Source organism: Rhineura floridana, chromosome 5 (assembly GCF_030035675.1).
Source record: "Rhineura floridana isolate rRhiFlo1 chromosome 5, rRhiFlo1.hap2, whole genome shotgun sequence".
NCBI lineage: Eukaryota > Metazoa > Chordata > Lepidosauria > Squamata > Rhineuridae > Rhineura > Rhineura floridana.
This window is the reverse complement of record NC_084484.1, coordinates 22,595,986-22,621,222: the sequence shown is the minus strand read 5'-3', so window position 1 is coordinate 22,621,222 and position 25,237 is coordinate 22,595,986. Positions and strand designations below refer to the sequence as shown.

The window sequence follows — 25,237 nt, the reverse complement described above, 5'->3', positions numbered from 1 at the left end:
GCAAAGCTGCTGGGTAGCAGGGTGGACGTTACACCAGCAGCAACCCTAGTTTACTGTCTCCGTGGCCCGACACCAGGTGCACGTCCTCACAGCCAGCTCCAAGACAGTGGTTTCTTGGTGACAGAGATGGAAGTTCTGTAGACCACAGCAACTCCCTCCCCCCCGTCCCTGCAGCCTGTGCTGGTGTTGCACCGAGTATCCAGGTGGGCAAACCTGGGTCAGATCAACTCCTCCCAGCTCACCCACCCAGGTCTCAGTAATGCACACCAAATTGGCACCTTCATCCATGATCAAATCATGGATGAGAGTGGTCTTCTTGTGTATCGATCTAGTGTTAAACAACAACACACACAGGCCTGTGGGCACAGCAGATGAGAAACGAGGAACCCATCCATGCAACTGGGGGGAGGGATGAGGAGAGGAGGACAGAGTGCATGTGTATATGTGTGTGTGTATATGTTACTTGCACTGGTCTCTCTGGAGCCTCTCAAAGCACAGGGCACAGGGTGCTGTATGGCAATGGTTCCCAACCTTTATGAGTACGGGACCCTCTTTATAAGCTCAAAAATTTCATGACCCCCCCCATGCTAATTGTAATTTTAGCCTCTGTTAATTGGAAATATGGTGTATGACAAAATCACATCTCCAAATATTCCTTTCCATAAAAAGCTCCCTGCAGACAGAGAGGTGTTGCTTTCTTTTCTTAATGCAAAGGTCCAATCAAATTGGTATACCCTTCCTTCCCCTTAGTCTGAAGATGTACAGTCTTGCCTCCCAACGCCAGTGGGTTACAATGTTGGGCTAAGATCCAGGTTCAAATCTCCACCCAGCCATGAAGCCCACCAGGTGACCTTGGGCCAGACACAGTCTCTCAGCCTGACCTATCTCACAGGGTTGGTGTAAGGATAAAATGGAAAGGGGGGGACTATGTGATCACGTTGAGCAACTTGGAGGAAAGGTGGGATATAAATGCAATAATAATTAAATAAATAAATAAATTTCAGCTGCAGTATTTGGACCCCAGCCTCAGCCAACATGCTGAGCTTTAAATAATAATAATAATAATAATAATAATAATGATAGAAGCAGCAATTTGGGGATGCTAAATTGTGAAGACAAAGGGGTGGATAGACTGAGTAGGGGGTTAGTGCTTTTAGGCCTTGGGATGATCTAATGATCCCCTGATGACCGCACACACACACACAAACACACCTGCCCCTTCTGCAAGCATCTGCAGGTGTGTATGCCTTTGGGCATATGAAGCCCTCAACTGCCACAGCATCTTGGAGAGAGAGATTGGGGTGGCAGAGTGAAGGTGGAAGAAAGGTGGGATGCTGGCACACACACTTAGCCTCAGAGGTGGGGGGCGAGCAAGTCCTGAGCTTCCTCACTGCTCTTTGGCTCTGTCTGGGCCAAAGGCAAGATCTGGGCAGCCTCACAAATAAGAATAATTTTTAAAAAGAGATGGCAGTGAATCAGGAGCCAAGAAAGGTAGGCAGGCTGGCTGTCACGAAGGAAAGGGGAAAGCAACCTTTCCTTGCAGCCTTGCTTCTTTTTGCTTCACAAAAAGCCTCTCTTTCTGAATAAGAGTGTCATCAGCAGCGGCAGTGTGAGGAGATGAGAGTTGGTGATAGTAATCCCCTCTTCTTCCTGATAGCTCCACCCTCAGCCTCCTTTTCCATCTGCCATGTGTTTTATAGGCAGATGCCTGCTTTTGCTGCACCTGAAAGATGCTCTGGCGCTTCAGCAAAAGTCCTCCCCTCTTGTTTGGAGCAAGGGGGAGGTGTCATCTGCAGCAGCAGTGGAGAGCAGTCAGTGTCCAGGGAATGAAGACCTTTAATAAATACATACATAAATAAATAAATAATTCCTTTACTGTTCACTGTCCCTTTGGATTACTTCTCAGACCCCCTAGGGGTCACAGCCCCAGGTTGGGAACCACTGCTGTATGAGAAAGCTCTGTGAAATAATGTAATCTCAAATCATCTGTGATACCTTATAACAACCAGAAGCTACATGGCAAGCTATATAGCAAACAGTCGTTTGCTTAACCAACTGTCTGATCTGGAGACAACTTTAAAGCTGCCAAACTAATTTATATTATCTGTCCAGAAGCCAATTGCTTCTGTAAAAATATCTTGTATAATTTTGCATCTGGACCTGGAGACTTATAACCATAGACTAGAAAGAGGAAGTGAATATTTTATCCTGTAATTTTTAAAAGGGACATGTGACATCCTTTATTTTTGTTTCATTTCTGTCTTTTCTTGTTTCATCAGAATGAAACTTTTCTCTTTCAAATTTTAACTTTTCAATCTCCAATATTCGCTGCTTTTCCTTCTCAGCCTCCATTCTCATCCTTTCAATCTCTAACTCGCTTTTCCTTGTCCTCTACCTCCATTCTCAATTTCACCATTGCAATCTCTCTATCCTTATCTTTTTCCTCAGCTTCCCTTCTTAACTTCTCTCTTAAATACTCTATATAAGCGGGATTGCTTGAGTACCCTTCTGGGTTCTCTTCTCTGACAGGTTGTTTGTGTTGGATTGATGTAAATGTTATCAATGCTACCCACAATTCATCTACCCCTTTACCCTCGTGAGGTAAATTGAACGTTATGCATTTCTCCACCAGCTCCTCTCTTTTCATTTTTATATATTCAGCCATGTTTTTAGGAGTTCACTCACACTTTGCCACACACTCTTTGCCAGTCACTCTCACAAGTAATCTTTATTTGTTATTTCTTTTAGCCACACCACTTTTAGGGACTCTCTGTTGTTCGTATCCCGCCGCTATCACCACATGTGACGTCCTTCCCTGGCACCACCTGTGAAGCTCTCACTTTGTGGCTACCAGCAGACAGGAACGTCAGGTTTATTCTTACCCTTTACAGCACTAGCACCGATCTCAAAAGATCCCACTGCTAGGCTTTACTACCGAACACTCTGTATCTCTTATAACCTTTAGACTGTGCCTTAGTCTCTGCCAGGCTATCTCGATACCTTGTGTCTATGGGTATAGGTAATTCCCAACCCCCCCTGCAGCCTCTTGCACTGAAGCTTACAGCCCTGGGTTTCTCTGTGGGACTGGATACAATATTTTTTCCTCCGCCGCTGCCACCATTTGATACAACTGTTCAGCCTTGGTTACTTGCTATCCCCCCTGGTTTGTGTTTCCCAGCTGAAGGAATCAGGCTTTTATTTAACCAAGAAATATTTATTAAGAATTAGAAATAACAAGATTACTTAAGGAATGTTTCACAAGCGTATGGTTTCATCTATATTCTGTTATGTACTTGACTTCTTACTAATTGCCTCAGAACTCCGACTCACTCTCAACAACAACAACCTCCAAACACTACCTCACAGCCACCACCTCAATTCACCACCAAACCTCCACACAGATTCAACTGTCATTCTTCCATTTATACTCTCAGCCATTCAAATGCTCAGCCAATCATTCAGCATTCTACTGCTCATGTACTCCCCCTCCTCTTTCACTCCACTTACCATATGTCTTCCATATAACCAGCACTTACCATATTTACAATATTAGCAGGAACATCACAGGACACTTCTACCATTGTTCTAAAAAACAAAACAAAAAGGGCTATTTTCTGCTGCTAATGGTTTGTATAAACACACTTGAATTAATAAAATAATTAATGGCTTGTTTTTATCTAAATTTTGAAGCATAGAATAAATTACATTTTACTGGATTGGTATTAGTACGCTGTAATCCCAATATGACTGCTAAAAACCTAATTTCAAAAACGTTAAGTTTAAAAATTTAATTGATACTGTAAATTCTGATGAATTTATAACTTTTACTGAGATATCTCACTATCAGTTTTCTAGAAACTGTAGCTGACAATCACTTCCAGAATCCCAGCACTCAACACCATTCTTCATGTCTCTCCATCTCCCTCCCAAAAGCTTAGAGTTCAGCATAAATCAGCCTCCCATTTTTCCATTACTTTGTGCTTTATCTTTAGTTCTTAGGCTGAAAGGCACAAGTAAACAATGCAAACCATAATGCAGAGAGAACTATGCTGTGAACCTTCATGGGAAAGAAGCTGATCCTCTTACCTCTTTTTACACATAAAGCCTCAGCTTTAGGTGTTTTTTACATATGTCTTCATTTTTTTTAGTTGTATATATTTTCTTTAGGCAATCAGTGTTCTCTCTTGTAATGCTAAATGTAATATTTCTGGGGTTCCCCCCCTTTTTAAAAAAAGATCAATTGTGCCTTATCGATGCTGCAAAGAGAGAATGTGAATTGTAGAATGGATCAGCAGCCCAAGGTTAATTTCCTCTCCAGAAAAGGATGATTTACTGAATAGGAAGCCATCTGTGCAATATATTTTCCTGTGGGTCTATAATCATAATAGATTTTCCAAGATTAAAAAAAAAGTGTCAAGTGTTCTTCTACAAAGTTGGAGTAAACTAGGCAGGGCACCATGATTTCAGTTTCAGAAAATAGGAAAACTTCAGTAGTAGCCCACAAGATTGCATCAAATGTTGAGGCCTGTTCTTGAGTAAATTCAAGATTAAATTAGGAAAGCACTGTATTTGCATAGTGTTCATTGTTGTTATTTTTATACCTTATAATAATAATAGTGATGTTCTCAATCTAGGGTAATTCACACTCAGTGAGGAATTTCAGGAGGAAAAGAAGGTGAAGTCCCATTGCAGAAGCAGAAATCTGTTGTGCAATAGGGTGGGCATCAATGGACGACACCCCTAGTTAATACATTTATAATACAATCTTGTGGTGTATGGAAGAACTGATATGATAAAATAAGTTTCTATATTTTAAAAGAGGACAACTTCCTGGTTATAGACTCTGTAGTTTGGTGAGGTCTGCTTGGCTGTGAGTGTCCTTTATTTTGCTTGTTTTTGGTTTTCAAAAGAAGTTTGCCAGGGGCCTGTGATGTTTCTTTTTTGAAGCCTACTTATATTCTGTCGCAGTCATGGAAATAAAGGTATGTGCTCTATTTCATTCTTCTCAACCTCAAATCTCACCTGTCAAATCTCACTACCTTTGAGACATCAAAAACGTCAGTTATTGAAGCTCCACATCTTAGGTGAAATAGGCAACTTCTGTGTTGGGCTGCCCCAAACTTTGAAGCCTAGCTTGAAAACAGTGCATTCTACGCCAGCTTCACCACTAGATCTTGTCTTAGTTCTACTCCAGACCCAACCAAGTTACAAGAACATTTTATTTTAAGAGTTGGCAATCCCAGCTTCCAACCGAATGAAATCCTGCATTCCTTCCTATTGTTTCTGCTTGGGTTTATCTGTCTGGCATTCGTACCCCTGTTTTAGGGAAGTGGGATTGGGCCTCCTGCTCAACAGTTGTGGTAAAAGGAAAGCTCCCTTTTTGCATAGTTGTTCTAGACCCCTTCGAAATATAAGTATTGACATAATTTTATCTGGATGAGTAGACCTTTTCACTTTATTTATCTATTATTACATTTATATCCCACCTTTCATCTAAGGAGCTCAAGGTGGCGTACATGGTTCCCGTCCTCCACATTTTTATTCTCACAACAGCACTGTAAGGTAGGTTAGGCAGAGAGACAGTGGCTGGCCTAAGGTCACCCAGGTGAGATTCATAGGGATTTGAACTCCAGTCTCCCAGGCCATAGCCCAGCACTTGAACCTACACCACACTGGCTCACCAGTCATTCATGCTGTTGCAGTATGCATCTACTGGGCTAGAACACTTGCTCAGTAATGTTTAGATATTAATTCAGCCAAAGGAGTGAGTTCCATTGCCACACATACTGTGTAAGCTATGGATTAACAGCACTGAACGGAAAAACAACAACAAATTATTTGGCTTCATTACTTGCAGTTATGGGCATGAACATCTCCTTTCAGTAATTCTGAATTGTAGCATTGTTATAATTAATTAACTGTGTCTATGTAGCTAAACATTAGACTAAATTTAATGGATAAGGATGTGTTAAATTGTTCTACTGTTATTAATCGGTTTCTGATTGTATTGTATAACTAAAATGCAGACTACTATGCTATACCATGCAAATGTAAAATTAAAAGAGCCTGTACCTTGTTGGTGAGATGTTTTGTTCTTCTTGTTAAATATTTCTCCTGTGAGTGTATGCAGTATGTTCACCGTCTAGCTCCAAACACCCACATTTTTATACGGGCAGCTGCACATGGGTACAAAGCAGGTGGAGAATGCCATCCAGTACATGTGGTGCCTATGCAACAGTGGCATAGAGATACAGTCAGGAATGCACGTCATGGCCCATATTACCAATAGATGCTAAATCATGACCAGACAGTTTTTACATTTATGAGAAAGTTATTTGTAACCTGTCTTGGCCAAGAACTTTTATCGAAAGCTAAATCCAAGGTGCTGCCTTCTGGTTAAATCCAAGGCTACTGGGCCAAGTTTCAGGTTTTGGTGTACCAAGCCCTGCGCAGCTCAGGACCAGGATACCTGAAAGATCATCTTATCCCTTATATTCCCAGTCAGTCACTGCGCTCTGCAGGTGAGGGCCTCCTTAAGACTCCTTATCAGAAGGTCCGTTCCATACAACATAGGAAACAGACCTTTAGTGTTGCGGTACCAAGCCTTTGGAATTTCCTCCCCTTAAATATTAGACAGGCACCATCTCTTACCTTTTGGCGCCTGCTGAAGACCTTGCTCTTTCAACAAGCCTTTTAAGTAGAGACTTTATCCCAGTCTGTGCTGGAATTGCTTTTTTAAATATTTTTCAAAAAGTTTCTTTAAAAGATTTTTTTTAAAGATATTTTTGTTTTAATGTTTTTAAAGATGTTTTGTTTTAATATGTTTAAAGTATTTTGTTCTTAAGATCTTTTAAAGTGCTTTTAGTGTTTCTCTTTGCTGTCCTCGGCTCCTTCTGGGAAGAAGGGAGGGATATAATTTGAATAAAATAAATAAATAAATAAATAAAAGTTTTGATGCAACATGGACTGGGTTTGCATGTTATTCTGGGGGTGGGGGAAAGCGGCCCAGAGAACTTTATATGATGGTGTGGTATGCAAATGCTATAAATAAATGCTTACTCAGGAGAAGTCTCACTGAAGGCAATAGGGCTTTCTCCTTAATGAGTGTCTGAAATCCGGTCAAGTGTATTTGGGAATAAGTCCCATGAATTCAAGGAAACATGTACAGAATCCTTTTGGAACTTACCTAGTTCTTTGTTTCCATGCAAACTGGTGAGTGTATCCTTACACATTTGAAGGGAACGTGGTTTAAGAAGGTCAGGAGGACACAAGGTTCATTTTTTACAAGAGCATTTTTTCTCTCTTGAAAGCTGACCTTTGCTTTTTATAAAAGATATAGCTGTACTATTTTATTTGTTTAAAAGCATGCAGTTTTGGTTAAGAAACTGAAAACAATTTCTTTGTCTTACTTCTAGGCTGGATAGGTTGAGAGAAAAAAGAATTCCTACTTTAAAAATCACACATGGCTGTAATTTAAGTTTTTTTTAACCTCCTTGTCCATAACAGTTGAAAGAAACCTTCAATGAAAGTTTATTAACTAGACCAATGCCTGAGGCTATAAAGGTTCATTTATTACCAGTTTCTTGGCTGTTTTTCTTCTTCTATTTTTCGGTTAAACTCATAGCGTAAGATAATACTTCACAAAATTAAACCTTTGACCTTTGTAGAGTTAAGTCGCCTTTGATTAGATAAAGTAACAATTTATGGTCCGGCTTGAGGTTGCACATGAAATGAATAATGCAACAGACTGGATGAGGACTGAAAATATATTGCTTTTGAAGAGATGACTGTTAAAAAGAAATGTACACTCTTAATTGAATTGTTTTGATTCTGTATGCACATCTGCAATATTTCAGACTCTTCATAGAAAATGTAGTCTTTATTTGATAGCTTAAATTAGATGTAGCTTAAATCTGAGTAAATTCCATAAACTCCCTTGAATCTAATCAGAAAACTAGATGCTGTTTGAAACAAATAGTAGGTGCTTTGTATTTTTAAGCAGCTGGGATATTTTGCTTTATACCTTTTTTTGTGTGTGTGAAAATAAGTCCCATTGATTTTCAGTGGGATTTTCTTACTAGGTAGGTATGCTTAGAGTTTCAGGCTAGAATTCTGATTCTGTGCATTTATTCAGAAGTGAGCCCCACTGAGTTAAATGGTATTTATTTTCAAGCGTACATAGGATTGCAGCCTAAGATGTAAAAAAAATAAAGGAGGGGCACCACAAAAGAAACCCATGAGCAACAAATGAGCAAACTTGCAATACAGAGGATGAGCATACAAGATCTCCTCATCTGGATCCCTGGGCAGTGCCATGGCAGTGAACAGGATGTAATTATCAGAGAGGACTAAAGGCAGCATACTATATAGGGAAGAATATGGATTTGGAAAATAAATATTGAAGGGATTGACCCTTGTAATTGAGCTGTTATACGGGCTTCTTTGTGTTGGTGCCTCACTTGTGGACTCTGCCCTGGAGGTGAGTCAAACATCTTTGGAACTGGGTTTTCATAATCAGTTACAGATTAATCCATTTACCCAGGACTTTGGGACATGTTGATGCTAGGCTATTTGTATTAATTTACTTACTGTGGGATCTTTACTATGATGTATAAATTTTGATCTAAACATTTTATTGATTGTAATGATATAGTTATATTTTATTGTTTTATTATGCATTGGAAACTGCCCAGTGTTTTTTTGATGAACAGTCATATATAATATAAATAAATAATATACTGACAGTGCACACCTATGTAGGTTTACTCAGAAGTAAGTTTCACTGAGTTCATTAAGGCTTACTCCTGTGTAAAAATGCATAGAATTTCAGCCTAAGTGAATGATGACTGTGGTAAGAAGAATTTAATGCTTGTTCTCTTTTAAAAGTTTGCATACTTTAAAAAATGAAAGCAAATTATGAATTTCCATGAATGTAAATAAATCTTAATACTGATTTGTAAGGAAAGGAAATTGTTTTAAATATAGTTGAAACCTATTGGCTTCATTCTAGAGAAAGTCAATCATGTTGAAATTCCATGGAGATTCTGTTTTTTCTGTACAACGTAGAACAACTTTTGGAAGGATTTCTGCTAAAATTCACACAGGAATATATATGTGTAGTTTTCTGTTTTCAAACTCAAAATTATTCTGTCTTCTATAGCCTATTAGATTGTCATTACACAGAGAAATGTATCCCATTTGTTAATGTGAGGCTGTTAGAAGCATTTTTCAAAGAAAAAAAATGGGAAAAACTGAATTTGTTTCATTTGGATTGTGCATATGCCAGTAAACATTGAATTTTGAAGCAAGTTTCACCAAAATCAGTTGTTACCGTGTAGCAGGATTAAATTGTCTTGGCTGCATGTGTGAAGGTTAGGGTTACTAGATCCTTTAAAAATCTCTGGCTATAGTTTAAGTGAGAATGCAATTGCTGCAATCATTTGGTGGCCTGTATCATCTTTGATCCTTCCACTCCCCTATCATCTGCCAGCAATCTCATGTCTATCCATCCCTTAGATCCTGTGCCTGTCCTCCTGCTGTAAAGTACAGTTAATAGTTGGTTTGTCTATTTATTTATTTATTTATATCCTGCCCTTCCTCCCAGTAGGAGCCCAGGGTGGCAAAAGTTGTTGCTGCAGCAGGTGAGTTAGAAAAATAGACAAAGTGATTAATGAAGGAACACTGTTGAATGCCAGATATTCTTTCACTGCTTTGGAGCTTTGAAAGAGACAAGCTAGATTTCCACAGTGGATATGTGGCAATCATTCAGCAGTTCCATACATAGGAACAATTCCTTTCTTTACACAGAAGATCCAACAGCATCCAGACAAAATGATTTGCAGTAATTACCATAGTTTGAGGAAATAAAACTAGCAAATTACACTTTTCAATATGTCACACAAAAAAAGTAGGGAAATGCTTGTAACTCTCAATTTTCATTCTAAAAATCACAGTCCAATACTCCCTCCAACTATTGCCATATTCCTTACTGCATTTCTGATATCCTATATTATATTCAGTAGCACTGTGATGTCCCAGTCAGTTGATAGTACACTTAGTTAATGATATGCTACTAACATTGATTTGTTCTAACTATAGGTTCAGCTCACACTAGAAATGTTAATAAGGCACCCTCAAAAGTTAAAAAGGGTTGATGATTTTCCAGTGGCAGGTATAAAAATGAGAGGCTTTTTCTAGTAAATAGGAACAATTTAAGCATATGAAATGGACTATAATAGGGAAAGCAACATAAATAGTTACAAACATAGCAGCAGAAATTGAAATTCCTTAGACAACAATAAAAAAGCAATCAGGTCTTCACCCTACACCTGCATGCTATTAATGAGGCAGCCTAGGTGGCTGACCAGAGGTTGTGGTATGAGCACTGATAATGGCCTTTTCTTGAGCCGTACAAATTCTTATTTCATAACGAGAATGGCCCCAGAGTAAGACCCTCCTCTGCTGATCTCAAAGAATAAATTCATTTCGGAGGAGACATTCCCACAGATGCATTCTGTAGTAGAAAAGCATTGTCTTTAGTTTCATGTGGACTCCCTGCTTTCTTGAGATTTTTGTGGTAAGTAAACTTTAGTCACCAAAACAAAATATTAAAAAAATCCCGTTATCACTTTTTAAACTTGGTAAATTCAGATCTCAGCACTGAGCCTTCCTAGATGTGTGAAGGAAGAGAAAATTATTCTGCTGGATAGCACTGTGGTGAGGAAGAGGGCTTGTTAAAAGAGCTCATTGAATTTTGTGCTTCTTTTGGTTTTCAGTATCAAGCTGAAGTCGGGTCTTGAGTCACTGCTAAGACTTGAAGAGCTTTGAATTGAGTTATAATGGAGGCTCACCCTGCTCTTACAAGACACCTTGAACAGACTTTTCCTGACAAGTCTATAGAAACTGTCAGCAGTAGGGAAGATTACTTCAGAACCACAATTGTTGAACTGAACTTTACTTTTTGATGTTTTGCTTTTTGAATTAAATTGTTGGACAAGATTAATTGTATCCAGTGAGAGCTTTCAGTGAATAGCAGTGTTAACACATTAAACTCCTAAGTATGTCACATGAGGGGAAAAGCTGGAAGGTTTAATGAATAAATGCATTTAATGCATAAAATGCCTCAGCTAATTTTTTAATTCCTTTACTAATGGTCTTTATTAAAGAAAAAAAGCACACCACTCTGTACTTTATTCATCCTTCTGTGGTAGTTGTGGCAATTTCATATTCCTGTGTCTTGCTAATCTTCTAGTTCCACAGAAGTAAACAATAGATTTCATAAATTAAAAATACGCACTTCAGAACATGCTTCTAAAGATAAAAAACAAGGCTGTAAACATTTATGACTGAAACAAACTAGATTGTTCAAATACTGCCATGGTGCATCATGTATATCAATATGGCACTGATATCAGTTAGAATGCAAACAAGGTTTTAAATGATGTGCCCCTTCATTTCAGCTGGAGAATCCACTTTACGCCATCTGCCTATCAGATGGTTAGGAACCAGGACTGCGTATTAATGCCACATGTTCGATTTTTCCTCCCTCTTGTAATGGTTAGATTCATATTGCTAATAGCTGTGCAGGAGCACTGTCGATGAAATTTGTGTGACGCTGGAGTGATGAGATATTTATAAAGTGGCTTGTCTCACTGAATAATCAGCAGGAAGAATGCCAGACACAAACAGCTTATCAATTTCAGAATATTAATGATAACTGCTGCCAGCAATTGTGATAGGCTGGATTTTTTTTACACATTTGTTTACATTCTTTGGAACAAATACTAGACGAAAACAAATACGTTTTAAAAAATTAAATGTAGTTACTGGGTTTATCTTAAAATTACTCTCATATATTGACTTTTCTACCTAATTTCATTAATGGCAAGCAGCACATTTTCCCAAATGACCTGGAGAATATGAAACAACACAGTATAAGTTTGAATAAAAAGGAATAATGATTAGGTAGTGCAAAATCCATAATTTACCTTTTGTACCATGCTGGTGTGTTTCTGTGCAGCTTTACTACTCTTAATTGGGAGACTTTGCAACTGGTTGGTTTAGTCACAGTACCCTCACCCCAACCACACACTAGGGTGCTGTAGTCCTGCATGTTCTGATTGTTGAAGCGATCTCTGCCAGTCACATTGTTGTTATAGGAAAGCATAGGATAAGAGGACCATGTGGATTATGGATCTCAGGCCTAGCTGGGATTTGCTAGAGGTAGGGGACATCAGTCATTCTCTTGCTTCATGGTGCAACACAGTTGTGGACTGTGCTGTGTTACTAACTGTTCTGACTACATGTTATGTTCAGGGGACAACAGATTCTAAGTGGCTTTGGTGGCTAACCAAAATGGCCTTTCCAGGACTTACCCCTGACCCAAGGGTTGGAATCTTGTCCCTGACCTCACGCTACATCTTTGAAATTCAACAGATGGTTAGGGACAAATAGAAGTACCTCTGCCATTCCCCTCCAGCTCAGAGCTGGAGAAAAGCAGCAGAAACTTTTTTTTTATATTCTGCGCTTGCTGGGCAGTGGGAGCTCCAAGCACTAAGCAGATGCAAAGACAAGCCTCCCCCATTCCTCTGTAGCTTGGAGCCACAGAGGGGAGGCAGAGATTTCAGCTCATGTGTAGAGTCTGCCTCCTCCGCTTTTTAACTTAAGTATAATTTGGGTGGTGGTGGGGGAGAGATGTTGAACTCTGTTAATACAGAAAAGTGGGATGTAAATCATATAAATAAATACATACAGTGTTATGTGAATCCATAGAGGCCCAGAGTGAAGATATGTAGTTATTATAATTGCTAATTGAGTTTGGATAGCAAATTTATTGCTAGACTCTATTTTTCCTAGCTTTGTTAAGATACATGATGTAAATTGGAACATTTTTAAGATATACTTTCATTTTAACATTGTTTTAATAAAAGTGAATTTGCCCTTTAAAGTATACTTGCCTGGAACTCAAAGGAATGTTTCATTTCTGGTAACAGTAGATTACTTTAGGTTATGCTTCCTCAGAGTAGAAACCAGCCTCCTTTCCTGACTTTTATAAAGAATCATACAGGTTGTTAGCTGAATATATAAGTATTATAATTCTTGATTAAAGGTAACAATACATGCCACAGCTTGACTCACAAATTTGCTTGAATTTGTGAACAGTGTGCTTGTTGCCATACCAGATTGACAGTCGCCAGTGTGCAAATTTATTTTTTCACCAAATATTGGCAAGTACAGTGTTGGTGAGGATGAGTTTGTTTTTGTTAGGTTTGCCAACTTGAACAATGTCGTCCAGGACATTGTAGCCAATGTTTTACAGGGGCTTTCTGTCCCCTTCTTTCTCACCGTAGCCCTTTGAGTGCCTGAAAAGTAGCTGTTAGCAGTTGGAGGCCTCCAGAGTGGGTTTCAATGTGCTATGAAGGGCTACAGTTGGAAAGGAAAAATGGCAATCCTATTAGTAGCAGCAGAGCTTTCTTTCTCCACCCTTGTTTGACCACAGCCATTAAGAGAGAGACAAACCAAGACTGTCTTACAGTACTTACAGCAGTAATTTGGGTTCTGCCATTGGCAAAGATTTAGAATAAAGACATAACACAAAGTAGGGGCAGCCACCCAAAACACCTTTTTTTGGGACTTTGCTGTTAGAACTTGGTGCATGGATGATAGTGTTAAAAAGGTGTACTTGAAGACTGTAATGAAGCGTAAGGAAGAAAGTGGTATTTGAGATAGGTACAGGCCGATCAAATAACATGTTTGAAGCACAAATCACAAAATCAGAATTCTTTCCAGAATTTGTCTCAAGGCCAGTTCTCCTATTGCTTGGTTTAGAACTGATATGTACTCTCTTAAGGTAGTGAGCCCAAGTTTACATCCATCGTTGGATGGATAAAAACAGATTGACAGGTTTACTAACAATACTTGACAGAAAAACCATTCCCAGGTGACAATTTTCTGGAGTTCAGAGCCATTTTGGTTACATTTTGGACAGCTGATTTGTCATTTTAAAACTCATTCCTTTAGTGAAGACTTGGTATTGCAAACAAATTTGGAAGAAATTGTAGCACACTGAATTGTGTATTGCTGAATTTTCTTCTAAGTAGCTTAGTCAATTCCTTGAAGATTCTTTGACTAAAGATGATACAGAAGGAGTATCAATTCCAATGGAAAGTTGGGAGAAGTTAATTTAGTTCCATTCCTGTCTCTTTTTAGGTCTGACAGCTGCAGCTGCTGCAGCAGCAGCTGCCACCAATGCAGCCATTGCAGAAGCAATGAAGGTGAAAAAAATTAAATTAGAAGCTATGTCGAATTATCATGCCAGTAATAATCAGCATGGAGCAGAGTCTGAGAATGGGGATCTGAATTCTAGTGTGGGTAAGTTTCTGATTTAAAAGAGAATTCTTATATAAATAATACCGTATTAAATAATAATACTAATTCTTACCTTTTGATGAAGAGAAATTGTAAGTATTTTTTTGTTTTCCTATGAGACAAATATTGTAAGACTTGCATTATTTATGTTTGTTACTATTATAAAAATATTCCTTTTGCATGTGGTTCTTTTCAGATCTAAATTATATTATTTTAAAGAATAACATTTAAATGCTCACTTTTTATGTATAAAATCTAGGTAGGGTTATATGAAACTGTAAAACCAAAGTATCCTGCTATTGTCCTGAAAATAATCACTTAACAGCCAAGTTAAGCAAATAAATATTTGGTACAAGTTAATTTTGGTCCCATTGAGTTCAACTGGACCAACTAAATACAGGGATTAGGGTATATAGTCTGGTGGATAGAAAGCAAATATTTCAGTCTTTCATGCCGACTGTTGAAAAAAGAAATATAGAATACATAAAATAAACTTTAGAAATACTGAGTTGGATCCAGACGTAGACATCCTTAGAGTAGACCCAAGCTTGACAAGACTGGATCCAACCCACTGTCTATTAGGTTTTCATAGATAAATTCTGTATGGTAATTGGTTCTGCCCCTCCTCCATATGTTAAATATTTGGAGCCATTAGCATGACTTTAGTCTAATAAAATGGATTAACATTATGTGTTTACACATGTAGTAAATTTGTTTTGCTAAAAATATACTTAAAATTATGGTAGCTTTTAAGGTCATTCTATTGTAATGGCTCCCTTCTGCTCTCTGTGATAAAGGCAGTGAGTGAACTGAAAGATGAGTTTTAGTACTGTTAACCATTGTACATGGCAGAGGTCGCATAGACATAAAACAGACATGACAATCTAATATATTCCTCTTTTTGTATTCTGCAAATTTTTGAGGTTATTCTTAAGGATGACAACTTGACAACTTTTTTGTTCTGAATCTTCCTGTACATATTTATTATTTAACCCATGCCTAAGAACAAAAGGAACAAATGTGCACATGTCAGCAGATTCTGAGGCCAGTTTTCCCTTCCTTTTTCTGTTAATGTTTTAGCAACAGGAAATAAATGCTGCAGGTATACTTACGAAAACTGTTTTAGGGATGGTGAAGAAAGCTATGCCCATAGCAGTTTTATGGTCAGCAGCAAAAGTGGTCTCAAAGGAGGGGATGTGTGGGGTGGGGGTAAGTAACAAGAATAGTATTATTTGCTGAATGAAGTGAACAGTGGTTGGTTGCAAGAAGCACAGCCCCATATATTCTTTAAAGGGAGGAAATAGGTAGCAGTAAGTAGGATCCATGAATGCACCTGAGAAAGTTATGAAGAATGGCTTCTATTTTTAACTTGGAATGCGAGAAAAGTAAAGTAGTTGGTGCAAAATGGCATGTTCATTAGGTCTTGCTTACTCGTTGGGGCTATTTTGATTTTGGTACGAAATAAAAAAGTTGTTATAAAGGATTACATTTCTTGCCAGCAATATGTAGCATTTGTTTATTAAATGTAAAGCTCTGTTAATATTTCTTTAATATCTCAAAAAGACATTTATGTTGAGGTTTTTTTGTAAAACATAAATGTAATCCATTAATTAAATGATAAATCAGTTAAAAGATAGGCTCAACTAAAAAAAAACCAATTAGTTGACATTGTTAATATTTAGAGGGTTTTGGGATGAGACCAGAGCTCCAGCATTCTTCCTTCATTCTTGTCACTGCAAATCTGGGATTGAAGCATGATGAGCAGAGTTTTGCCGCCAATCTTGGAATCTCTAAATAGTCCTGTGAGATGAAATGAATCATCACACTGGACTAGGATTCAGTAATCTCACTTACTCTCCTTGCCATGGTGAGAGGGTCTATCTCTAGTCTCTAGTGAGCTAAATGAGTCTGAACCTGAAACTACAGGCTGGGGCAATTTGATATGCCTCCACCTCTTCCCTTCATCAGGAATCTTGAGATAATAAGTAGAACCACATGGGATTTCCTCTGCACCCAAGGCACATTCTGAACTCAGAGTATCCATTTGGAACAGAAGCAGGCAGGCCTACAGGCTTGTGTTAAACGGTTGCAAACCAAAGGTCTGTCTCCTCTAGCTCTGAGCTCCCCCCCCCCAGCTCCAAGCTTTAGAGCTGGAAGGAGCAGCAGAGGATTTCCCCCTGGCACGCTGCTGCATTTTTGAGCACCAGGTCAGGAATTACAACTTGCCCCCTAATAGTGTGTGTATGTGTGGGGGGGAGGGTTCTGGTGATAACAAATTTTACACTTTTAAGTAATGAGCTGATTTTTTTAAAAAAAACCCCAGATTATTTTACTTGCTACAATATGTGAAATGGGGCTCTGAAATGTTAACATTTTTGTTCAAATGATGTAAATGGACACAATTCAGGTTAGAGTAAAGCTTAGAATGCTTTTAGAGTTAATATAAACACAATTTTTCAAGGGATAATTAATTGTCTCAAGACTCAGGCACTCTACATGCTTGATCCACATCATTATTCTTTTTAGATTGCCTTTTACTTTGCCTGTGCTTGAAACTTCTGGAATGAGGACATTTCTATCACCCTGATACAGCTTTTCCCACTCCCACTGTAGCCCCATGAATACAAACTAACAATAGAACTAGATCTATCAGTGTTCAGCAATGAGACTCTAACTTCCCATTGTCACAGTAAATGATAAGAAGTTTAGAAGACCCATTATTCTTTATGGTGCCAATGACACCTGCATTGACTCCCCCCCCCAAAAAAAAACAAAAACAAAAACGGGCAGAGTTTAAAATAAGCTTGGTACATTTCATTGCTAATCTATCTTGAAGCTGTGTTTACAATACTGTTTGAGCCTGACATTCATATTAATGTTTTATTTATTCCATGAATCAGAATATTAGAACCATGCAGCCTGGTATTATGATGGCATTATTTGCATATGGTCTTTTGTTTCTTGTATTTGTATTGAGAAAAAGGAAGTGGAAGCTTGGGTTTTATTTAAAACAAACTCTACTTAGTCACTCTGGCCCTTATGCTGTTCTATTCTCTTGTCATATTTTACTTCTTCTCTTCTTTAAGTCGTCCCTTATGTACCTCTGTTATACAGATAGGAACAAGCCTCACGTATTCAAGTTCTTAAGGCTTTAACATATTTCTGATGTTACCCTTTCTCTTAAAATAAATAGTACTTCCCCTACCCTACATGACTACTATGGTGTTATTGTACCCATGTACATGGTGAAAGCCTAACGGCATTGTAGGGGCGAAATGTTTGGAAGACAATAATCAATGCCAAGAAAGCAAAGTTGTATGTTTGGCAGAAGAAGATACTGGAATGGGATTGCTGAAACTGGCAGTTCAGAAACTTACAGACTAAGGCTGTAGTCCTATTTCTATTTATCTGGGTCCATTGAACTCAGTGAGCCTTATTTCAGAGTTGACATGAATATGATTTCACTGTAAGCTATTGATGAGAGAGCCATGGGATTCTTTGGAAGGTTTAGAACATAGGAAGCTTCCTTATACCAAGTCAGACTATTGGTCCATCTAAATCAGTATTGTCTACACTGACTGGCAGTGGCTCTCCACAATTTCAGACAGGGAGTCTCTCTCAGCCCTACCTGGAGATTCTGGGGATTGAACCTGGGACCTTCTGCATGCAAAGCAGATGCTGTACCACTGAGCTATGGCCCTTCCCCCAAAGGTTTTTGTGGGTTGCTTGGAGAGAAGAATAGTAATCATGGGCATGCTTCTGTAAAATGTAACTTCCCTACCACTATAATTCTTTGTCTGTATATACAAATACAGGAACAAGGGGCATGTGCTAGGGCACATGAGATCAGGGCCAGATTATCCATTAGGCTTACTAGGCTGAAGCTAGGGGCCCAGAGCTCTTTGGGGCCCGCGATCCACGGAAGCAGGACAGGAGCTTCTGAACCGCCCACCATCCCCATGCTTCACTTACCTTTTTCTCCACTGTTTTTTGCGGTTTGCCATCAATCAAGATGGCGGCCGAGGTTTCCCTAAGGGGCTGAAGCCTCTGCTGCCATCTTGGTTGATGGCACACATGCGTGCTATATGCACGCATTGCTGCCATCAACCAAGATGCGACAGAGGCTTTAGCCCCTTAGGGAAACCTTGGCCGCCATCTTGATTGATGGCAAACCTGTGCATGCACTGCGTGCAGCCGCAAAAATGCAGAAAGGTAGGTGAAGTGGGGGGATGGGATGGGATGGGACGGCGGGCCTAGGGGCCCTCCTCAGCTTAATCCGGCCCTGCATTAGATCCCATGCGGCTGGCCAGAGACCCACACGAAGAGTGTGCCCCAAGAACATACCGTAGCATTCTTCAAAACATTCAGTTTCCATGAAAGTCAATTCAATTTGAAAAGTATCCCCTGAAGGTAGAATGTTTGGGAAAAATGTAGTCACCCAGAACAGCTCCAAATCTATAAATACAAATGCACATGTTTAGCATTTTACTTCTTTATCATATCAGGAAGAGCCACTGAGGTTCCTATAGACATCTGTAAAATACAGAAAACCCTTATAAGATGTATTGCCAGAAGAGCAAGGTCTGTTGGGAGATTGCAGCCCATTCCCCTATCCTCAGGAATTCATCTCTTCACCATGGCATTATAAAATTGTGCTCCCTTCTCTACTTTTATCTTGTACGTCTGTTCTCAGATTGTAAGCCTAAAGTTGGAGTATTGTGTAGAATTTTATTTTAGGTACAGCTCTTACTGTTAGTGCTCTAAAATCATGATAACAACGACAGCAAAAACCGCAGAAGCAGCAGCAAAAAAAGAAATAAACGGATTTGAAGGAAAATTACAGTAAAAACTAATCATTTTGTCCTTCCCCAATTTTATGTTTTCTTAAGCTTTCACCTTTCTACTATTAGGAGATAGGAAATCCATGTGGAGGACTCTAAGTGTGGCATAAGTAAATATATATACCCATAATACTTGTTCTCTCCTTTCCACAATCAGCTGAATTCTTTTAGTTTAATATTTACTTGCCAAGATGAGGTGCTAGTCTGCATGGTGATAAACAGTCTAGTACTGGCATCTGAAGGTGACCTGTCAGTTCATATGGACAAATCTCCTGCTTACTGAAATGTACAAAATAAATCATTAAAGCAGGCAGGTGCTCATTCCCAGTTTTAAATCACCATAGATTTATGATTTGAATTAATGCTTCATTTGGTCACAGAAATAGATGCTGAGACAAATGATATGCAGTGGTTGGGGCTTCCATACTGTAGCCATCCTAATATTGATTACTGAGATGTCTTTGCAATCTCTTGTTTATATCAAGCACTGTCTTGTGACAGGTTGGCTGATACCAGCTACACTGCAGATAAGAAGGAAAAATGTCCTGGATTCTTTTTAGTGGCAACTTCTCACACAGCATGCAATAGAGATAAATTATTTTGGCATAAGCCAGCCTTCAAAGCTGTACTGTTCTTAAGAGTGTGATCTTAAAAAGTTTTTTTTTTTAAGAACAAGGTCACATTTATGTTCAGTAGAAAATCTTTTATTTCTGTAACTATCTCTTTAATGCAATGGACATATGAGTTTAAAATAAGCCAGTTGGGATCCAGAGAGGTGCATGTGCTGCACGATGTACATCTACAATTCATATTTCATATTTTTGCTTTCTTGATCTTACAGAAGGTGGTTCCAGAACTATTCCCTCCACAAAATGGGGGGGGGAGAATATATATATTTGTCATGGCCTTTGGCTAGTACAATAAACTTATTATTATATTATTATATGTGCAAAATGTGCATTGTTTTAGATAAATCTCATATTCATATTCTTCAATATGGACTGTGGAACAGGTCTGTGCATTCATTCTCTAATACGTGATCGGTGTAATATCCCTGACCATTCTGATACTCAGTTTGAATAGTATGAGAACTGAATCCAGGCACCCCTTCCTCTAATGGTGATTAGCATTGTCAGTTGATGGTATGAATCAACTTTTGCAGATACGCACACACAAACATACGCACACATGCAATGGTATATACTATGATCTGTGCATCAGAGCCATTATAAGTACTATAGTCATATAGGATTCCATGCCATCACTAAACATCATATACACAATCAGTTTAACCACAAGCGCTGTAGGACCTTCACTGCGAGAAGTCATATAGTCTAGTGGCTAAGACACTGAGCTGTGGACTAAGAGACTGGTACAAATCTTGCCTCAGTCATGATCTTCCGATGTAGCTTTAGGGAAGACACACTTTCTCAATCTCACCCCTCCCTCCAAATCTAAAATACAGAATAATAAAACTGACACCTTGTATGACATTTTGCAAGGATTGCTGAGATAATGTATCTGAAGTGTTTTGAACCATCTGAAGTGCTCTGTAAACTGTGAGTATTATGAAAGGTGCATGACATTCTTGGGCAAGGATTTCACATTCACTTCAGCTTTGGAGACTCTTCCATGTATACATACAATAGATACACATGTCCAGAACTGTCCCTGGCATTTAAAGTGAATGGGGATATCCTTGAACTTGTGGGATTCTAAGCACACATAATTTTCCCTCTCTCAAAGAGCCTTTTATGACATAGAACCTGCATTTTAAGTTAAAGCTTTACCTTAAAGTAGAAGTTCCATGCAAATATATATTAAAATGATGTTTATGTGGATAATATAATACATGTACATTGGGGAAAGGATGAAAATGGAGACCAGAAAGTTGTAAGAAAGATTGCTAGTCAGAAAAAATTGTATGACCTATTTTTGTGCACAGTGGCTTATCAAGATAGAAGGAAAAATTACCTGTTTCTCCTTGCCTTAACCATTAATGTCAGAATAACTCTGAGCAAACATTCTAAAGCATTCTCCAAGGATCTGAGAAGAACCTTTGCCATTACCTAATGGCTGAACTACATATCTTGTAAACAGTGGTCAACAATAGTAAATCACTTTCAAGGTAGGAAATGAGTTCACTTATAATATGATCCCAAAACAGATGTTCCAAAAACAAATCTCATTGTTTAAACTGCAATTATACTTTTTAAAAACTCTTGCTATTATTTCTTTAAGGAAATGAAGCAATCAAAAAGACTTTAGTGTTCTGTGTTTCTAAACTCAGTTAGGAAATGTAAGACTGATTTAAATAGAATAATCCATGAACAACCACAAGACGTGTTGAAAATGGAGTGGTGCTTTTGACACACTGGACTTCCTTTTTAGCTGCCTAAATTTACAACGTTCAAAGTAGTAAGAGGCATGTTTATGATAAGTCAAGATCTGTTGCCTGAGAGAAACATTTGCTTCCCTTAAACTTATTATATTCTTTGCTCTGAAAAAAAGGGTACCAAAGCAATTGTTTAGAAAATATTTGCCCCAAGTGGATGACTCCAAGAACAGAACAGTATAAAATGTAGTCATTTCCTTTCTCTCAATTCATGTGTCTGTTTTAGAAGGAAGAATTAATTTTATAGCTTCAGGGAAAAAAAGTCTTTGAGTCCTTGAGAAAGCAAATACAAGGAAACATAGAACACATGCAGGGCACTGAGCACAGCTCTGCAGTTCCACATCTGAATCTCTTCCTTGGCAATGTTAATGAACCTCAAATCCTCCCTATAATTAGATGAGGGAATTGCTTATATTTTCAAACAGATGATGCTGCTATAATGAAACGATTGACAGGGAATTTAAGACTGTCTACAGTAGTCATTTGGTTTCTCTCCCTCCCTTCCTTAAGTTTAAAAAGAAGATTGGCTGTAGACTCAAGTCCTAGGAGAGGTAGCAATTTACATAGAATGCTGTGACAGGTGTCGTCGTACAGTGAGGAAGTAAGAAGAAAGAGGAAGAGTGATGGGCAGGTACACTACCGATTTTGGGAAGGAGGAGGTGTCCTGTGCTACTCCTGCCTGAATTCTTTAAAAGGGGCCGAGACTCGGGAGATGGATCCGGATTGAGTGCACAGCTGTAACTGCTGATGAGCTAATTGCTCCTTATCTCTCAGACCCATTCATCTTCATTTTTTACCAATTACTGAGAATTATCTGTGTTCTCAGTTGGATATGAGAGTTAATCCTTTTTGGTTAAGCTGGCAGTACTGTGAGCAGATTCCAAACCGGAGGGTGAAAAAGCCAGAGCGTGCTCTTTCTAAAGTCTCTATTCAATGGCCATATTGTTACTTCATAAGATTTTTTTATATATATATATTCTACTTTTACATGTTAGATTTTACAGGCATCTTACAGAGAGACAAACATGCAGAATTCAGCTGCATTCCTGTAAAGTTGTATTGTAGGAGTAAAATAAGTGTCTCAAGACAAATGTCAGCCAGAGTAGTTAGATAAGATGTACGAGTGGTTTCTCCTTCTGATATAAACATTTAACCAAAAGAATAAGACATTACCTATTAGTTGCTTTGGACATATGACATGCATTTGGCAATAGTTGAGACACTCTTTATCACTATTTTAGGTTAAAGAGTTGATGTGCTATCACAAGACTTTGCAAAGCCAAAAAGCCCTAGAGCAGTAGGTTGTATTTTAAGAGTTTCATTTTCCTATGAAAAAAGGCATTTTTATATTTATTCCCTGGCAATGCCTATAGATTTCTGGGATAGTGTGTCAAATAACAGTCTCCTTAACTTTTTTATTCTGAAAGGCAGACTTAAGGGACAGAAAAGAAATTTGTCATAATGAATTTGACGTAAGAGAATATTTAGCACGCTAGTGAAAGACCCTTACAATACTTATGGGTCTCTTTACATTTCAGGGATTTGTTCCCTTGCCTTCTCTGCTGAAAAGTGTGAGGCAGCCAGTTTGATGAAATAATTTGAACAGCAATTAGCAAATTTATAAAAGCAAAACAACAGTGTTTTCATATTAGATAGTCAATAGTATTTAAAAGAAAAGTAAGATACTTCCTCAGTTTTAAATAGAACATGTACTGTCACCAGATTGAAGCCCCAGAAATAATGAATTAATGAAATGTTAGAAATTGGAACTGGCTAATGCTGTTTCCTAGGATTAGAGACAAATCAAATAACGTAAGGGTTAAAATCTAGGTAGGAAGGGAGATTTGGGCTTTAAAAAACAACATATATTTGTGCACTTACCGTATATCATTCAGGGTAGTAAGAAAATAAAGGTTAGTTTATTGTTGGCCCAAGCATATTTTTGTAACTCTCTCTCTCTCTCTAACCATCTGTCATCTATCTATCTATACAGTATGTTGTTTATGACTCAAAGGCTGACATTTGAGCTATTCATCTAGAAATTTTGAATTATAGTTTTAGAAATTTGGGTTTATCCACTTTCTTTAGTTTAATATTGTTTATAAGCACTGATGTCTTGAGAGTTATAACAACATGATATTTTGAACATACTATAAGAAATGTGACTTAACTAATTGTATTACTTTGATAAATTCTATTACAGTCTATGTGATTCTTCTCCACAAATATAAAGAAGGAAGTGCACTGGAATAGCTAAATACTTAAATGCTGCAAACTTCAGTTTCATTATAAATGACATAAAATTCTCTGTAGGCAGGCCATATAAACCTAACTATCATCTGACAAAGTGGGCTCTAGCCTATGAAGTCTTGTACTGCCATAAAACCATTAGTCTTTAAGATGTCACAGAACTCCTTGTTATTTTTTATGTAACAAACTAACACAGCTAGCCTGCTAGAATTCACCATTAAAATGACGCTATAATTTCTTTCCTTAAAAGAGAACAAACAGGCAACATATATATAGAAAAGAAGTACAGTGTTTCACTCAAATAATATTTTATTAGAAACTAATGTAAATTTTATTAGTCTTCTAAGAGATTTGCCACCCTATCCTTAAACAGTAAGTTTCATTGCTTTTAAGTGGAAGTAGGAAGCATAGGGTTACAGCCTGAACCAAATCCTCCTTAATGCTTAAAATATTATAATTTTAACAGAACTTTACCTGGGTTTAAAGCTTCCCTGGGTTTGAACCACAAGACAGGCATGTGTAAATTCATCGTTGTGCTGCAGCTCTGTGACCAATGATGTACAGTATGTATGTCTCATTGATTTTAGTGTAAATCTTACAATCAGTAAAAAGATATCTCAAAACTTGCTTTTCCCACATATATTTTTCTTACTAAGGATTATAAATTTGGTGGTAAATAGATTTAGGTTTCATTCCCTCCCCCCCCCCCCATAGGGTAACAAAGGTGCATACTTTGTGGCACAAATTTGTAAAAATATTAGATCCAAAGAATCCTGAGAGGAATGTATTTGCATTTTTCTGTGAACTGTTGCATAAGCACTATTAGAAGATTTTGTGCAGCAAAGTATGTGGAACTGCTTCACAGTATCTGAAATGATTGTGCAACTACATATCTAAGTATGGATGATTGCAAGTTCCTTTTTGTAAAAGAAGTCCTAATGCTGGGGCACAAAAAATTCCCCATTGCATAGTAAGACTTGCTTGGCACCTGTTTGGGGATTTGCCGTTATTGCAAGCCCTTTTCACTGGGGAACTCTTGTTGCTTCAGCTTGTTTTGCAAATATATAAGGCATTTAAAGTCTAAACAGTTACAGATATGGGGTAATATCCAATGATGTCTGTCCCTTGTGCCACAGAAAACAGCTTCTGCAATGGCATATCAGTATGAAATACATAGCAGTCTGTGTGGGATGTGTATGGTAGAATGGGCTGTGGAATTGGGGAATTTGATCTCATGAATGTACTAGTCATCATTGCCAGGTGGTAGCCAAGGAGAGCAGATTAGCGTAGGTTTCATAATGCAAGTACTGTATGCCAGAAGAGAGCGCTAGCAGCATATGTAGGCTAATGATGTCATTGTTTGAAAATAATTTTAGCTCAGTGA

General features: G+C 38.2%; 1 protein-coding gene across 8 annotated transcripts in view; it reads left to right on the top strand.

Annotated features, from left to right (window-relative positions):
• The window catches only part of DACH1 (dachshund family transcription factor 1), a 585,162-nt gene that overhangs the window by 297,162 nt on the left and 262,763 nt on the right, over positions 1-25,237 (top strand). For 7 of the 8 annotated variants that reach the window (XM_061629968.1, XM_061629970.1, XM_061629969.1 and 4 more), the window contains exon 3: positions 14,209-14,370. The exons of the other annotated variant lie outside the window; for it this stretch is intronic. In XM_061629968.1, coding sequence (XP_061485952.1) covers positions 14,209-14,370 — 162 coding nt within the window. The remainder of the gene's footprint in view (positions 1-14,208; positions 14,371-25,237) is intronic. 8 annotated transcript variants of the gene reach the window in all.